The sequence below is a fragment of the Phaseolus vulgaris genome, chromosome 8, assembly GCF_000499845.2.
Source record: "Phaseolus vulgaris cultivar G19833 chromosome 8, P. vulgaris v2.0, whole genome shotgun sequence".
Classification (NCBI taxonomy): Eukaryota; Viridiplantae; Streptophyta; class Magnoliopsida; order Fabales; family Fabaceae; genus Phaseolus; species Phaseolus vulgaris.
Window position 1 is genome coordinate 1,203,037 of NC_023752.2, and position 14,760 is coordinate 1,217,796.

The 14,760-nt window shown below is 33.9% G+C and overlaps 2 protein-coding genes across 2 annotated transcripts; one reads left to right on the forward strand and one right to left on the reverse strand.

Moving 5' to 3' along the window:
- Positions 1-2,970: 2,970 nt before the first annotated feature.
- LOC137823866 (disease resistance protein RPP13-like) lies at positions 2,971-6,046 on the forward strand. The gene has a single exon (XM_068629175.1). It carries the CDS (start codon positions 3,167-3,169, stop codon positions 5,813-5,815), a length of 2,649 nt encoding a protein of 882 aa, XP_068485276.1. The 5' UTR covers positions 2,971-3,166; the 3' UTR covers positions 5,816-6,046.
- A 6,201-nt stretch (positions 6,047-12,247) lies between these two features.
- On the reverse strand, positions 12,248-14,410 carry LOC137824494 (F-box protein At2g39490-like). Its single transcript, XM_068630152.1, has 3 exons — positions 13,421-14,410; positions 12,829-12,990; positions 12,248-12,749 (listed from the first exon to the last, which is right to left on the reverse strand). Exons 1-3 carry the CDS (start codon positions 14,207-14,209, stop codon positions 12,528-12,530), a joined length of 1,173 nt encoding a protein of 390 aa, XP_068486253.1. The 5' UTR covers positions 14,210-14,410; the 3' UTR covers positions 12,248-12,527.
- Positions 14,411-14,760: the final 350 nt, after the last annotated feature.

A 14,760-nucleotide genomic window follows, 5' to 3' on the forward strand; every position in this document is an offset into this window, starting at 1 on the left:
CATTTATTTTTTTCAAATTACGTAAAAAAAAATCAAATTTTACACAAAACATATTTTTTTAAAATAATATTACATTTTACACCTATTTTAATATATATATATATATATATATATATATATATATATATATATCTTAAATTTTAAAAACATTATACTTGCACTTTTTTTTTACAATAGAAGATACTAGTGCAATAAGAAGAAGAAGAAAAAATATAAGTGTATTTTGAATTTTTTTTAGATATCATTATAGTGAATACGATAATGCAAAAACATACTAATTGATTTAATTGATTCAATTCCCTATTTATACACTACTAGAAAATCATTGAATAGAAATCAATTTTAAAAATAAAAAATAATTAATTTCTATAATGACTAAATTAGATACTATTTTAAAGACTAAAAAAATTATTGATTTTTAAATTAGTTTCTATTATTAATAAATAGTGTCTAAACTGATATCTAATTACCTACCAAGGTTTTAACTACAAATTATTTAAATTATAAATTTGGTAGAAAAACAATATTATTTTTTGCAATATGTAAATGTTATAATGGAGTTAGTTTTTTTTATATAGGTTGAGTACTCTTGTTATTCTCATTTATTATATTTTTTATTATAAAAAAAAATATACTTTGACCACACTTATAATGCACCTATTGAATGGGCATTGTTAATAAATTGATTTTGATATATATCACATACCATTAATGTTGACTTTTATTAGTGTTTTCATGGTTATAGATGTTGTTCACATTCAAATACATTTTTTTTCTATAATCTTAAAGTGTGAAGAGGCTAATTACATTTACAATGCTATTAACTATTCTTTGCTTGACAATTTTTTTACTTATTATGCTGATTCAACTTCAATAATATACTTATATGTTTTTTTATCTAAATTTTGACTGTTTTTATTTATTTTTTGGCAAATATAATTAACCTTGATGAAGATACAATTAGGTTAAAATATGTTGTATAATTATATTAATCCAAAATTCACGATAGAGAAAATAATTTATACATTAACAATAAAAAAATGCAATTATTATGTGCGGTAATTTGATATTTTTTATAATAACTGTTTTAAAAGTTATATTTGTATATTAAACATGGAAACCAAACATGAAAAAAAGACTTTAAAAAAATTAAAATAAATTAATTTTATCATTCACAAGTGAATTTTCGGTAATTTAATTTACTTAAAATTTTATTACTCGCTTTTGTTATTGAGTTTGATTAGACATACACAGATTTTTTTATTCTATTTTGATCCCATGGTTCTCTCTTCATAGATAAATCTCTAATTTATATCAATAATTATATTTTCAAAGTATCACAAATCATCCACTTCTATTATATCTTTTAATATATATTATCATGGTACATTATTAAGACAATGAAGTTTGAACAAACTACAAACTTTTTCTTCCTACACCTCCATACCTTCTTATGCCAACCCCATACTAAATATGAAAATACCATTTTATCCTTTTTTTTTCACCCCTTGGATTTGAAATAATAAGCTTATGGATTATGTAATCTGGAATCCGGAAGTTAATTTCATATTTAGAAAAGACTTCCGGATTATGTAATCCGGAAGCTAATAACACATCTGAAAAAAAGACTTCTGGATTACATAATGCGGAAGCTAATCTTAAGTATAGAAAAGACTTCCGGATTATGTAATCCAGAATCTAATCACAAAAGACTTCTGGATTACATAATCCAGAAGCTAATTCTGAATCTAGAAAAAGACTTCCGGATTATGTAATCCGGAATATTGAAAAAGGTATTTTTGGAATAAGAAAAATTTATTGGGGTGGCACAAGAAGGTATGGAGGTGCAGGAAGAAGCAACCCAAACTATACTTTATGCAAAAAAAGAAACCCAAACTATACTTTATGCAAAAAAAGAAACCCAACAAAATGAACAGAGAATTGGGCTTAGCTGCTTATGGGCTGAGTCCACTTACACGAAGCAGAAGCCTCCAAGTTCAACACCGTTAAAAATAGGGGCTTTTACTTTATGTACCCGACTATTATTAACTGCATTCCTACTAATAACATAAAAAGACTAAAATAACCTCTATTTCATTGCACTACACCACAACTAAGAAGACATGAAATAAATTTCAGAATTTTTTTTCAAAATATATGAAATGATTTTTCTAGAATATTTTTTTTTACAACTCGTTATCTCTTTTTTCTTCCTTTATGATTTTTTTCCATCTCTATAAATTTTCATATTCTCAAAAATGTCAATATTCTGGATTACGTAATCCGAAAGTTTTTTTTTTCAAAATTCATAATTAGTTTTTGGATTATATAATCCGAAAATATTTTTTCAAATACGTGTCCGGATTACATAACCCAGAAGCTACTCTATGGGAGTGACACAAAAAGGATAAAAAAATATTTTCCCGTTTTATATGAGGGTGGCAGAAGAATATATGAAAGTGCAGGAAGAAACAATCGAAGGAGGGATATTTTAGTTTTTTTATTGTTAATAGTGGGGTGCAGTTAGTAATGATGTGATGGGGTGCAAGAAGCAAAAGCTACAAAGTGATAAGGGAACCCATTACAGATTGTCACGTTATTATATTAGTTTGGCTCTGGGAAACGTGGTTTGAAAATTAAAAACAAAAATCTCTAACATTTCTTACCTCGGAACCATTTATGTAATAAAAAAAAGGAAAGAAAGAAGAGTGCATGTTAAAGAAAAAATAGAAAAAAAAGTATTATGAAAGAATTAATATGCATTAGTAAAGACTTAAGTAAAACATTGGAAGTTAATAAGACTGATACGAAAATTATGAATATCGGTGTCTATTAGGATTTAGGGTGTAGGATTTAAGAGACATATTTAATATCGTATTTTTTTTTTTTTCTTTAAGAGACGTTTGAATATAATAGAGAAAGAAAAAGTATATATACTCTCATTAATCTATAATATGTGAAACTATATTATAACTAATGGAACAAAAATATCTGAGAAAAAAAAAACAGAATAGCTGACGCGAGACGAAGAAGATAAGGGTGTGGTTGTTAGAGAAAGAGTTGACTTTTGGAAAAGAATGCACGGCGTTGACCTCTGTGTTGGGATACAAAAGAGTGTAGTGCTCTGCAACAGTGTTTCGCAATCCAAATTGTTGCGTGGAGAGAAATGGCGGATACGATTGTGGTGTTCCTCATAGACAAATTGACGAGGCTGCTGGTGGAGGAAGCCAAGCTTCTCGCCGGCGTGCGCGACCGAGTCACGTTGTTGCAGAGCGAGCTCAGGTTCATGAACCTCTTCCTCAGAAACTCCCAAGGGAAGCGCAAAGAGCATGACATGGTCGGAGAACTCGTCAACCAGATCAGAGACGTCGCTCACGAAGCCGAAGACGTAATCGACACCTACATCGCCGCCATCATCAAGCAGAGCCGGAGGAACGTGATCGGAAAAGTCGGTTTCCGCGGTGTAGACCACGCGCTCATGCTCCACCAGGTGGCCGTGAAGATCGACGGGATCAAGGCCAGAATCAAAGAGATCTTCGACAACAGCGAGAGATACGGTATTGAGGATGGAAGGAGGAGCAGCGAGGAGGAAGCGGAGCGGATTCGGAAGCAGCGGAGGGAGGTGGAGGAGGAAGAGGTGGTAGGGTTTGCGCACGACTCCAAGGTTGTGATTGAGAAACTGATGGTGTCCGATTCGCGCCTTAAAGTCGTTTCCATCGTTGGTATGGGTGGTTTGGGGAAAACCACGCTTGCTCGAAAGATATATAACTCTAACAGAGTGAAGAACACGTTTCCTTGTCGCGCATGGGGTTATGTCTCTAACGATTATCGACCCAGGGAGTTTTTCTTGAGCCTGCTCAAGTGTTTGCTGTCCACACCAAAGTACAACGGTTTGTTCAAGAAAAGAGAAGAGACGAGTGTGAGTGATGAAAAGCTGAAGATGAAGGTGCGAGAATGCTTGAACAGAAGCAGCAAGTACTTGGTGGTGGTGGACGATGTTTGGCAGAAACAGGTGTGGAATGAGGTGAAAGGGGCATTTCCCGATGACCACAATGGAAGCAGAGTGTTGATGACTACTCGTTGGGCTGAGGTGGCTTCTCACGCAGGCCCTGTTCCTCCCTACGCCCTTCCCTTCCTCACCAAAGAACAGAGCTGGGAGCTACTTTCCAAGAAGGTGTTCAGGGGAGAAGAATGTTCTTCTGATTTAGAGTCTCTGGGAAAATCGATCGCTGAAAGCTGTGATGGGTTGCCACTTGCCCTTATTGTGATGGCAGGGATTTTGGCTAACAAGAAGTCACCAAGGGATTGGTCTAGAATCAAGGACCATGTGAATTGGCATCTTGGGAGGGACAACACTCTCAAGGACATACTCAAACTCAGCTATGACTCTCTGCCCGCGAGGTTGAAGCCATGCTTTCTGTATTTTGGCATGTACCCTGAAGATTATAAGATCCCCGTGAAGCAGTTGATCCAGTTGTGGATATCCGAAGGGTTATTATCCCAAGAAACTTCTGGGGGCCAAGACACACCAGAGCCAGAATACATTGCGGAAGAGTACTTGGATGAGCTAGTGGATCGAAGCTTGATCCAAGTGGTTAGCAGAACCAATGACGGGGGAGTCAAAACATGTCGGATTCACGATCTTCTTCGCGACCTTTGCATAAGCGAGAGCAGGGAAGACAAGTTCTTCGAGGTTTGTGGAGAGATTGATGTTCAAAACCTCAATAGTTGTCCCCGTAAGTTGTCTCTGCAGGGTACTCTGTTTCATTTCTCTTCGAGCATGGAATCTGATTACACCATCTCTGCGACGCGTTCCTTGTTATGCTTTGGGCAAGAGGTGTACAAGGTTAAGCCAAACCATTGGAGATGGCTTCTCAAGAGCTTCAGGTTGGCTCGCGTGTTGGATTTGGGACGAATGAATGTTAACTCGATACCCACTGATTTGGAGAAGCTCATTCATTTAAGGTACTTGAGAATACAGTCTCATAATCTTGAAACTATTCCAGCTTCTATATGCAGATTGTGGAATCTAGAAACCTTGGATTTAAGAGGGTCACCCATAAAATCATTTTCTGGTGAATTGTGGCAACTCAAGCAACTAAGGCATCTTCTGATGTTTGGACCTGTGGGGCTCCCAGAAATGCTCTCAGAAAGTAAAACTGTGCCCAATCTTCAAACCCTCTCAACCGTGGCTCTTGATCCGCGCACAGCATCGTTGCTGGATAATCGTAGATTCCCAAGGATGACAAAATTGGGTATACATTGCGAAAGACGTGACAAGTGCAATGCCCGTATACAGTTGCAGAACCTCCACCGCCTGAGCCATCTCCGGAAGCTGAAAGTGATCGGAACTACTGAGATTCCACAAAATGCAAATGTGTTTCCGTCAAACATCACCAAGATATCCCTCACAAAGTTTGGTTTCTTCAACTCCACTGCCATGCATACGCTGGGAAAGCTTCCCAACCTTCAAGTCCTGAAATTGTCATCGCAGACAAATGATACTAGATTTGACCTGCATTGTGCCACGGGAGGGTTCCTTCAGCTTCAAGTGTTTGAAATGGTTGCGATCAAGGTCAAAATGTGGAGAGTAGACAGAGGTTCAATGCCTCGTGTTCGTCGTTTAGTCGTCAGAAGCTGCAAATCCTTGACTCAGCTTCCAAAAGAAATATGGTCTTTGACTACCTTGCGGGAAGTGCAGGTCTTGTGGCCCTGCACTGAACTGGCAAAAGGACTCCAAAATTTGGTGATTAACAATGCGTGTAAGCTCGTCGTCTATCCTCTCTCACCAAATGATGAATCAGATTTTCCCTAAATAAATGGCTAATTAGTTAAAATACGTTTCATTTTTTTTCCTTGCTTCATAGAAAAATGCATTATATTGTCACTTTGGTCCTAACTATATGACTGCAGAATTGGATGTAAATGAACATAAGATAAGTTGAGCAGTTCATAGCTTTCTTATCTGAAACTGAAGGCCCACTTATTCACAGGTGAGACCTTTTTCCTCATTGCCTTTGTCATATTTAAAGCTTCATTCCATGATCGTATCTTCCCTCAACAACCATGGATATCTATTTTCAATCTGATTGATGCTGATTTCTTGCACATCCCAAAGGACTAGTGCCTCATTTCTAATTAACTAAGAATACAAATTGGTCTGTTAAATTGGACTTGAGAAAGTATGATTTGCTTATCCAAAATTTAGCTTTATTCTCACAAATGAGATTATGGTGGATTTTTTTTGAAGTATTTTCTGATATTACATAAAATCTAATAGCAATTAAATGCCCTGAATTGAAATGTTTTTAATGCTTATAAACTAAATAAACAATATTTATTGAAAGACAAAGTGAATGCTTGGTGACCATGTACAGAATTAGCAAAAGGGTTTCAAAATTTGGAGGTGAAGACTGAGTAAAGCTTGTTGTCTGTCCTTTCAATCAAATGAAGAATTAGATTCTCTATTAATCAATAGCTGGTTAATTAAAAATATGTCATTGTCATTGTCTCAATCATAGACATAGTCTATATAAGTTACCTTAATCTAAACATAAAGTTAATCAATTGATAGATTTTTATAGTTTAAATTAGATATATAATACTTTTGACTGCATTATAAAAATTTATAGTAACTTGGTTATTCATAATACATGTGAAGAATAATAATATAAATGGTTAAGTATGTTTTATTATAGAACTTTGATGTGAATGTCTTACATGACTTTTAGAAGTGTAATAATTCAAATTATTCTACACTTTCATTTCGCTGAAGGATGAAATTCAATTTCGTATCAAACTTTATAAATTATTAAAATTTAAAGTTTTGCCATAGTTTTATTATTAAAAAAAGTCTTAAAAGATTAAAAAAAATATTTTAATTATTTTTTACTTCAATTTCTATTGAACAATATCAAATAAAAAATATTTAAGATTTCTTATCATACTTTTAATAAAATAATTTTATTTAATGATTATCTTTTTTTTTTATAAAGTTTTCGTGTTAGGCATCACTATGCAACTTGACATCTCAGCTAAGCTGACACCTCAAGTAACAACAATCATCTGTCATCACATGAAAAAAAATATTATTAAAAAAAGAAAAAAGAAAGAAAATACAAAAATATGGGGGGACTAGACCAAAACTCATATGTTAACACAAACGATACATAGGTAGATTATACTTATTCATAAAGAATTCTAAGAACAGACTAGCTGGGAGTCTATTATACCAATGAAAAAATTCTCTATGAATAAATCCTAAATTAGCCAACTTATCAGCACACACATTCCCTTCACGAAAAATATGAGTTACCCTAAACCTGATTGTCCCACAAAAATTAAGACAAGTATTCCATCGATTCTGAAGCATCCACGGAACATTAGTCCTAGCAGTAAATGCAGCACAAACCAAGGCAGAATCACATTCAAGCCAGACATTAGTAAGTCTCATTTTTTGAGCTTCCTCCGTATAACTCCATAAAACTCAGCAGCCAAAGCAGTTTGAACTTCAAGAAAAGCTGAAAAAGCACCAATAAATTCTCCCATACTCCCACGAAAAATACCTCCACAAGTAGCAAGACCAGGATACCCCTAGCAGCCCCATCAGTATTAATTTTGACCTAGCCTGGTGAAGGAAATTCCCATCTAATAGGAAGAGGACGAAGAACTTTACCACTACGAGTCTTAATACTGAAAAACTTAATCACGTTGAAGTCCAACATATCATTCTTCATTGAAGCTTTAGACGAATTTCCCACTAGACAAGTTAAATCTTTAATTATCGAAATAGCCTTAGAAACCCCAATCTTATCCTGAAATCTAGCATAATTCCTCATACGCCATATCATCCATATAGAAAAGGTTATCACCGCAAGCTTAATCAATTTAACCAAAGGACTACCATCACTCTTAATAAAAGAAAGTAGATCATCCTTACTAGAGAAATGAGAAGTAAGAAAAATTTGTCGTACCCAACTCCAAATATGCAATGCGTTAGAACATTCAAAAAATAGATGTTGAATAGATTCCTCTTGCTTTTCACAAAGCGAACACATAGAACATATATGCAAACCCTTATTCTGAATATGTTGATCTGTAGGAAGTCGCCCATGAAAAATTTTCCAGAGTACTAGAGTTTTGGAAGGCGGAATAGATGAAGACCAAATGAATTTACCCCAATCACCTGGAACTCCTGGTTCCAAGAAAAAAGTCCTAGCCGATTTAAGAGTGAAACGACCAGACTCATTTAGAATCCAATTAGGAATATCCTGTTCCTCTCTAATCATGATATGATTAAAAAAAAGAGGCATCTGCTGTAAAGAGAAGGGAATATTCCAATCACAACCTGTCCAAAATTGAGAGACTGTATCCGGAATGCTAACACCATCAGATAACCCTGCAATATTTGCTAAAGAAGTAGTAGAGCACCATTTATCATTTCATAAATTAATAAAAGAACCTGTACCAACAGTCTAATAAGTATAGTCAAGTATGGTAGAATAAAATTGCTTAATTTCAGGCCAGAGAGAGGAAGATCTATAAACCGTTCGAAATTCATATTTTGATTTAAGAACCCTGGCTTTCAAGAGTAAAGACCAAGGTTTGTCGCTATAAGCAAAGTTCCAAGCAAGCTTAAGAAGATATGCATTATTTTCATGATGAAGATTAATGATATTCAAGCCTCCATCCTCAAGAGGTGAACAAATTTTCCCCCAATTAACGGTAGCAATACCTTTTTTCAGAATATCACCAGTCCAAATAAAATTCCGACACCACTGCTCAACTTGCTTAATAAGTGAAACAGGCCACTTATACATATTAAAACTATAAGCTAGAGATCCAGTAATCACTGTATTGACTAGCTGAATTCGACCCATCATGCTAAGAGATTTACCTTTCCAAGATGCTAGCTTCAATTTAACTTTATCAGCCAAAGGTTGAAGAAACTGACACTTTGGAGCACCAACAAAGATAGGCACTCCTAAATAATGGAAAGGCAAACAACCATGACTACAGGAAAGAATATTTTGAATTTTGGTGACAAATCTTGGAGAATTATCCATGGTGAAGAAACTACTTTTAGAGTTATTAATATATTGACCAGAAAAATCACCATATGTTTTAAGAAAAGAACTCAAATTTCTAAGAGACTTAATATCCCCCTACAAAAAATAAATATGTCATCAGCATACAAAATATGAGAGGGAGTGAGATAACCGTGCGGACTGGCCATATTTAAAATCTTCTTATCATTCACAAGCTTAGAGAGACCTCTACTAAGAACTTCCTCTGCAAGACAGAAAAGTAAAGGAGACAATGGATCACCTTGTCTTACCCCTCGACTGCAAGGAAAAAAACCCACCAAACTACCACTTATTCTTATAGAAAACATAGCTGAACGGAGAATTGTACTAATACAACCGACAAATGAGGGGTGAAAACCAAAGCGTTTTAAAACTAATAATAAGAACTTCCAACTTAGAGTGTCAAAAGCTTTATGAATATCAACTTTGTAAGCCACATTACCTCCTCTAACCTTTTTAGAAAGCAAGTTAATAGCTTCAGAAGCAATACCAATGCAATCCTGAATCTGTCTACCCTGCACAAATCCATATTGATTAGGAGAAATGATTCTAGCAGCCACAAGTGCAAGCCAATCCGCCAGTATCTTGAAAATAATCTTAAACTTGAAATTAGCAACAGCAATTGGCCTGTAATCTTTAATGGAATCAGCACCCTGAACCTTTGGAATAAGAGATACCACATTACTATTCATTCCAGGGAGAACCCAGTTTTGTTTAAAAAACTGTTGAACAGCATTGCAAACATCTGTCCCAATAATTTCCCTGCAAGAATGATAGAAAACACCACCAAAACCATCAGGACCAGGAGCACTATTACCGTTAAGATTAAAAACAACATTTTTAATTTCAGAGAAATCTGGACACTTAATCAACATCATATTCTCCTCAGAGGAAACCATCGCAGGAATATAAGTACCAATAAAATCTTCCATATTATCAGTATCCAGAACATTAGAAATAGACTCCGCATAAAGATTTTTATAAAAGTCCAAAATATGATCCTCAATGATTTTAGGATCCTCCGTAACCTCATTATCAATCCGTAGACGATGAATCCCACTAGAATTATATCTCCTTTTGACCACCGCATGGAAAAAAGCAGTATTTCGATCTCCATCCTTGAACCATAACATCCTAGCCCTTTCTTTCCAAAACAAATATTGACAGTGAAGAGCATGATCAAGCTCCTCCTTAGAAATCTTTTCTTGACATAGAAGTTCATCACTATCAGACAAACTAGCAGTCTCTAAGCTTTTTTGAATACCAAGAAGGATGTCCTGCTTAAGAAGAACTCCATTATGAACATTACCAAAAGAATTTTTATTCTAGTCTCGGAGCTCAAGTTTCAACCTTTTTAACTTATGTTGCAAGATAAACATAGGACAACCAACAACCTGATTAGCCAAAGAATCATGAATAAGCTTTAGACACGAAGTGTCCTGAAGCCACATCGAAAAGAAACGAAAATTGCTAACCTTCCGCAAAGAATTACTAGCAAGACTAGCAAGAATAGGGGAATGATCAGAACAATTTTTAACAAGAACCTGATAAGAACAAGATTCTCATTCATCCAGACACACTCCATTACATAAAGCCCTATCCAGTCTTCTGTGAATTCTATGCAACCCTCTCCTTCCGTTACACCAAGTATAACAAGATCCAGTAAAAGACATACAAGAAAGATCATTAGTATTAATCCAATCCAGGAATTCATTACAAGAAACCTGATTAGGAGTCACCCCCTTTACAGTCATCCGCCGAGAGCACAGCATTAAAATCTCCCAGAATATACCAAGGCCCTGTGAAGAAACTAAGATCCCTCATCATCATAATTTCAATTCAAGAACTAAAAACTATTAGATCACATCATGCAATTTTCCTAACGAAAACTCTTCAATAGTTTGGATGTGAAGGATAACGAAATCATTGTTTGAAGGGATTGAAGCCAAAATTAGCTTTTCCTTTTGGAACCTTATTTTAAAGATTTATAACATTTAATGAATATTTAGTTTGATGTCATATCAAATTAAACTTAGATATTTGAATCATTTTTATTTTTTTAAATATAAAATGTAGATCAAAACTTTAAATCTGAATTAAATACGCTGTAAATCAAGTTTATATAAGATAATTGATATCCATATACGTTTGATGATAAATAACTGTAATCTTGAATTAAATTTTTATTAAAATTAAGTTAGTATCATTTCAAAATACAGAGTATAACTTTTATATTGGGTTGAAATATTATACTAAATTTCATCATAAATTCATTTGTGACATAAAACTTTATAAATACAAAAAATACTTCAATATAAATTAAGTGTCATGATTATGAGTGTGAGTTTTTTTCTCATTAAATAAGAATGTCCGAAAAGTGATATATAAGAAGAAAAAAAAATATTATTTTAAGATTTGGAATTAGAGGTGGTTTCTTGACTTTTTTTTTATATGATGCTTTTGATTTTTTTTATATGAAATGTTCATTGTTATTGATATTCTGATTTTTTTATAGGAAAAACCGAACACTGATGATGTAATTTTCCATTAGTTTTCCCTTTTTCTTCTTGTTATTATTTAAAATGTACTAAATCCATTTTTTCTCCCTTTTATCCACCTTGTTATATTTAAAATGTTTTAAATCCGATTCAATTACAATTGTTCATTGCATAAACAGAGTGAGAATGATATTTCAATGATTGTACTAATGATCTGGTAATAATTGACTTTTTTGTTGCGTAATGTAGGTAGGGACAACATTTAAAGAACACAAGGTTTTCTTTCTGGGGTCAAACAAGAGTGTTAAAGTTAATCAATTCTAATTAAAACATACAAACATGTTGAAAAATTGAATTTGATCACAGTGTATTTGAGAATGACATTATTGAAATACGATTTTATTTTTTAGTTTTTATTTTTCAAAACTAAATTAACTTAATATGCAAATACCCTTCTTATATCACGAAATCGAGAGTCCGAATTGCTGGTTACCTAGACGGTCAGTTTTTCGATAAAAATCAACGTTCACGTCATATATATCATAGGTTAAGAACATTAATCTCAATTAAAGATTATAAAGTGGATTAACGTCTATTGAGCATGACTTAACCATTCTAAGAGGGCAAGATCCACTAGAACATTATAAATAAGAGGGGACCTCATAATGAAAAATAATGTTACTTTGAACCTTGAACTAGATCACTCATGTTGACCCATCTAACTTGAGTCGGAATTTATTTTGTAATAACCCTCTCGAACTTTCAAGAGAGCAATCAGAATGGAAAAGAAGATAGGAAAAATTTGATAGGAGACATTCGGTCTAGGATCCACTCCTTCTACACCACTAATAAAGCCATTAAGAGAAAAAAAAAAACATTCAGTACCTTGATACATGTTTAGTACATTTGAATTTTCTTAATTTTGCTGTGATTGATGTAAAAATCACTGCACAGACAGTGCATCCAAGCAATTCCCATCAGAAGTCTTTATCTTTGGAGGGTTTCCCTTGATCAGATGAATCAAACATTTAGCCAATGAGATTTCATCTTTTTGACAAGGAAATCCCATAAACTTTATCAGTTTTAGATGTTCCAGTTCAGTGCATTTAGTCTCTTTCATCAAGCATGAATTGGACCCTTTTGCTGAATAACTTTCAGGATCAATCTGCATATCAGTTAGTGAAAATGAATCATGTCAGAATGATTAAAAACTAAAGCAGAACAACAGGTTCAATAATACTCACAGTCACAAAAAGTTTCTCCAAGGAAGGACATAGTTTCAAGAAGGAGAATAAGACTTCCATGTTGAATTCCTTCTTGTTATAGTTGTCAATCCACCATAACTCTCTTAACTTATAGAATCTGAAGCTCCCAGATAGAAGAGAAATTGATGGCCATATTAATTCCTGTAAAAAGAAAACCTTTTTATGAAAGTTTTTGAAAAAAAAAAATTCATAGTACAAAAATTAAAAGATGAGACATCTTGGTCATGCTTCTCATCATCAAGTCATAAAAATATGCCTTTTGAGGTAAACCAAACCAAGTATCTCTAATAGAAAGTTAAGACCAATCTCTTGAAAGTATTACAAACTCTTTCAAGCAACTAACATTTTTTAACTAGTGTTCTCTCATACACAACAAGAATGTAAGAATCAAATCTCAAACAGTTAATCATATGTTTAAAGAGCATGGTTATCTGTTAATTACACCACACAATGTTGATATCACAAGCATATGCTAGGTGATAAAAATGTGCATAGAAGTGGTAGGTTCAACCCATGTTACAATTTCTCAAATGTGCATAAAAAAATTACCAAAAAAATCAACATGGCATACCTCAAAAGTCCATTTACAGAGAGTAAGAACTTCAGAGTTCTTTATGGTTAACAGGGTTGCATCAAAATCCTTGGTTGTGAACTCATTGCAGCTCAGTCCTAGTCTGAAATCAAGCATGGCATGACTCAGGTTGAAGTGATATTCTGGCCTAATCAAAGGAAGAGGTCCACGGAATCCAAAAGACTTGAGTTTAGAAGTTCTGAGATTGAGAAACTTCAGCTCTAAGCAATCCAAGATGGCTAACTTGTGAAGCTCTGAGGTGGAATCAACACTCAAAGACTCCAACCCTCTGCACTCAATGAGCACCAAGTTCTCAAGGTGCACCAAATTTGAAACAATGGAAGAAGCTACCTCACTGGTGAAACAACTCACAGATTTCAGATAGAGGGTTTTGACTGAAAAAGTGGAAGGAAAAGACTGGTAGGTGGGTATGAGGTGTTGTTTGAACACCAACTCATAACCCCTTTGAAGCTCTTCCTTCCAAAGGGTGAAATCAAGCATTAGCTTACTGTTATTTGCAACAGTTGCCAAAACCACACCCTCTTGAGCAAAGTGAAATTGAAGCCTTCTGGGATGCTTCAATGGATCAAGCTCCTCAAAAGTTGCCATGAACTCTGCAACAACACCTATGATATCCTCTTCACTTCCATGTCTCACAACAGCTTCATTCCACAGGTCTCTCCACCTGGTAGAAAGGAGACTGGTTTCTAGTGCTGATTCATTTGGTAGAAAAGAAACTATGCGACCCAGAATTTCATCTGGCAGATTGCTAAACAGATCCTTTCCCATGTAATAATCTCTTCTTTCAATATGATCTTGCTTGGTCTAACACTTCAATCACATCTGCAGAATAAGAATTTTACAAGTATCATAATCACTTTTTCTGCTGTGATCATAACTATAGTTGCAACCATAATTTACAACTATGTGGACACAACAAAAAATGAAAGAGAAGGGTATTAAATGCTGTTTGAAAATGAACTCTTGTTTAGTTAATAAGACAACACAGACAGGTGTATATGGTGAGGGACCAAGATAGCTTGTTACTGTAAATAGTAAAAACATATATTTCACAAATAAATAAATTAATATTTTAATTATTTTTATTTTATTTTTTAATTTATAATAATATAATATTATTATAAAGGGTTGTTAAATAGTATTATTTACTGTTTGCAGTGTCAACAAAACTTTTTCCCACATTTATGGAATCTAATATCCAAAATAACATTTTTCTATCAAATGCTTATATATCAATAATCTTTCACTAGATTATAACTCCAGACAAAAATAATTTTTTTTTAAATGAAACAGTTTTGAAATTACATTCTTGTGTCAAT

What these genes read in the sequence shown, in the direction of transcription:
- LOC137823866 (XM_068629175.1), top strand. Translation starts at nt 3,167, where the DNA reads ATGGCGGATACGATTGTGGTGTTCCTCATAGACAAATTGACGAGGCTG.
- LOC137824494 (XM_068630152.1), bottom strand. Translation starts at nt 14,209, where the DNA reads ATGGGAAAGGATCTGTTTAGCAATCTGCCAGATGAAATTCTGGGTCGC. An exon ending in TCTGTAAATGGACTTTTGAG is followed by an intron (nt 12,991 to 13,420) that starts GTATGCCATGTT and finishes TTCTTTTTACAG; the next exon opens with GAATTAATATGGCCATCAAT. An exon ending in TGGAGAAACTTTTTGTGACT is followed by an intron (nt 12,750 to 12,828) that starts GTGAGTATTATT and finishes ACTGATATGCAG; the next exon opens with ATTGATCCTGAAAGTTATTC.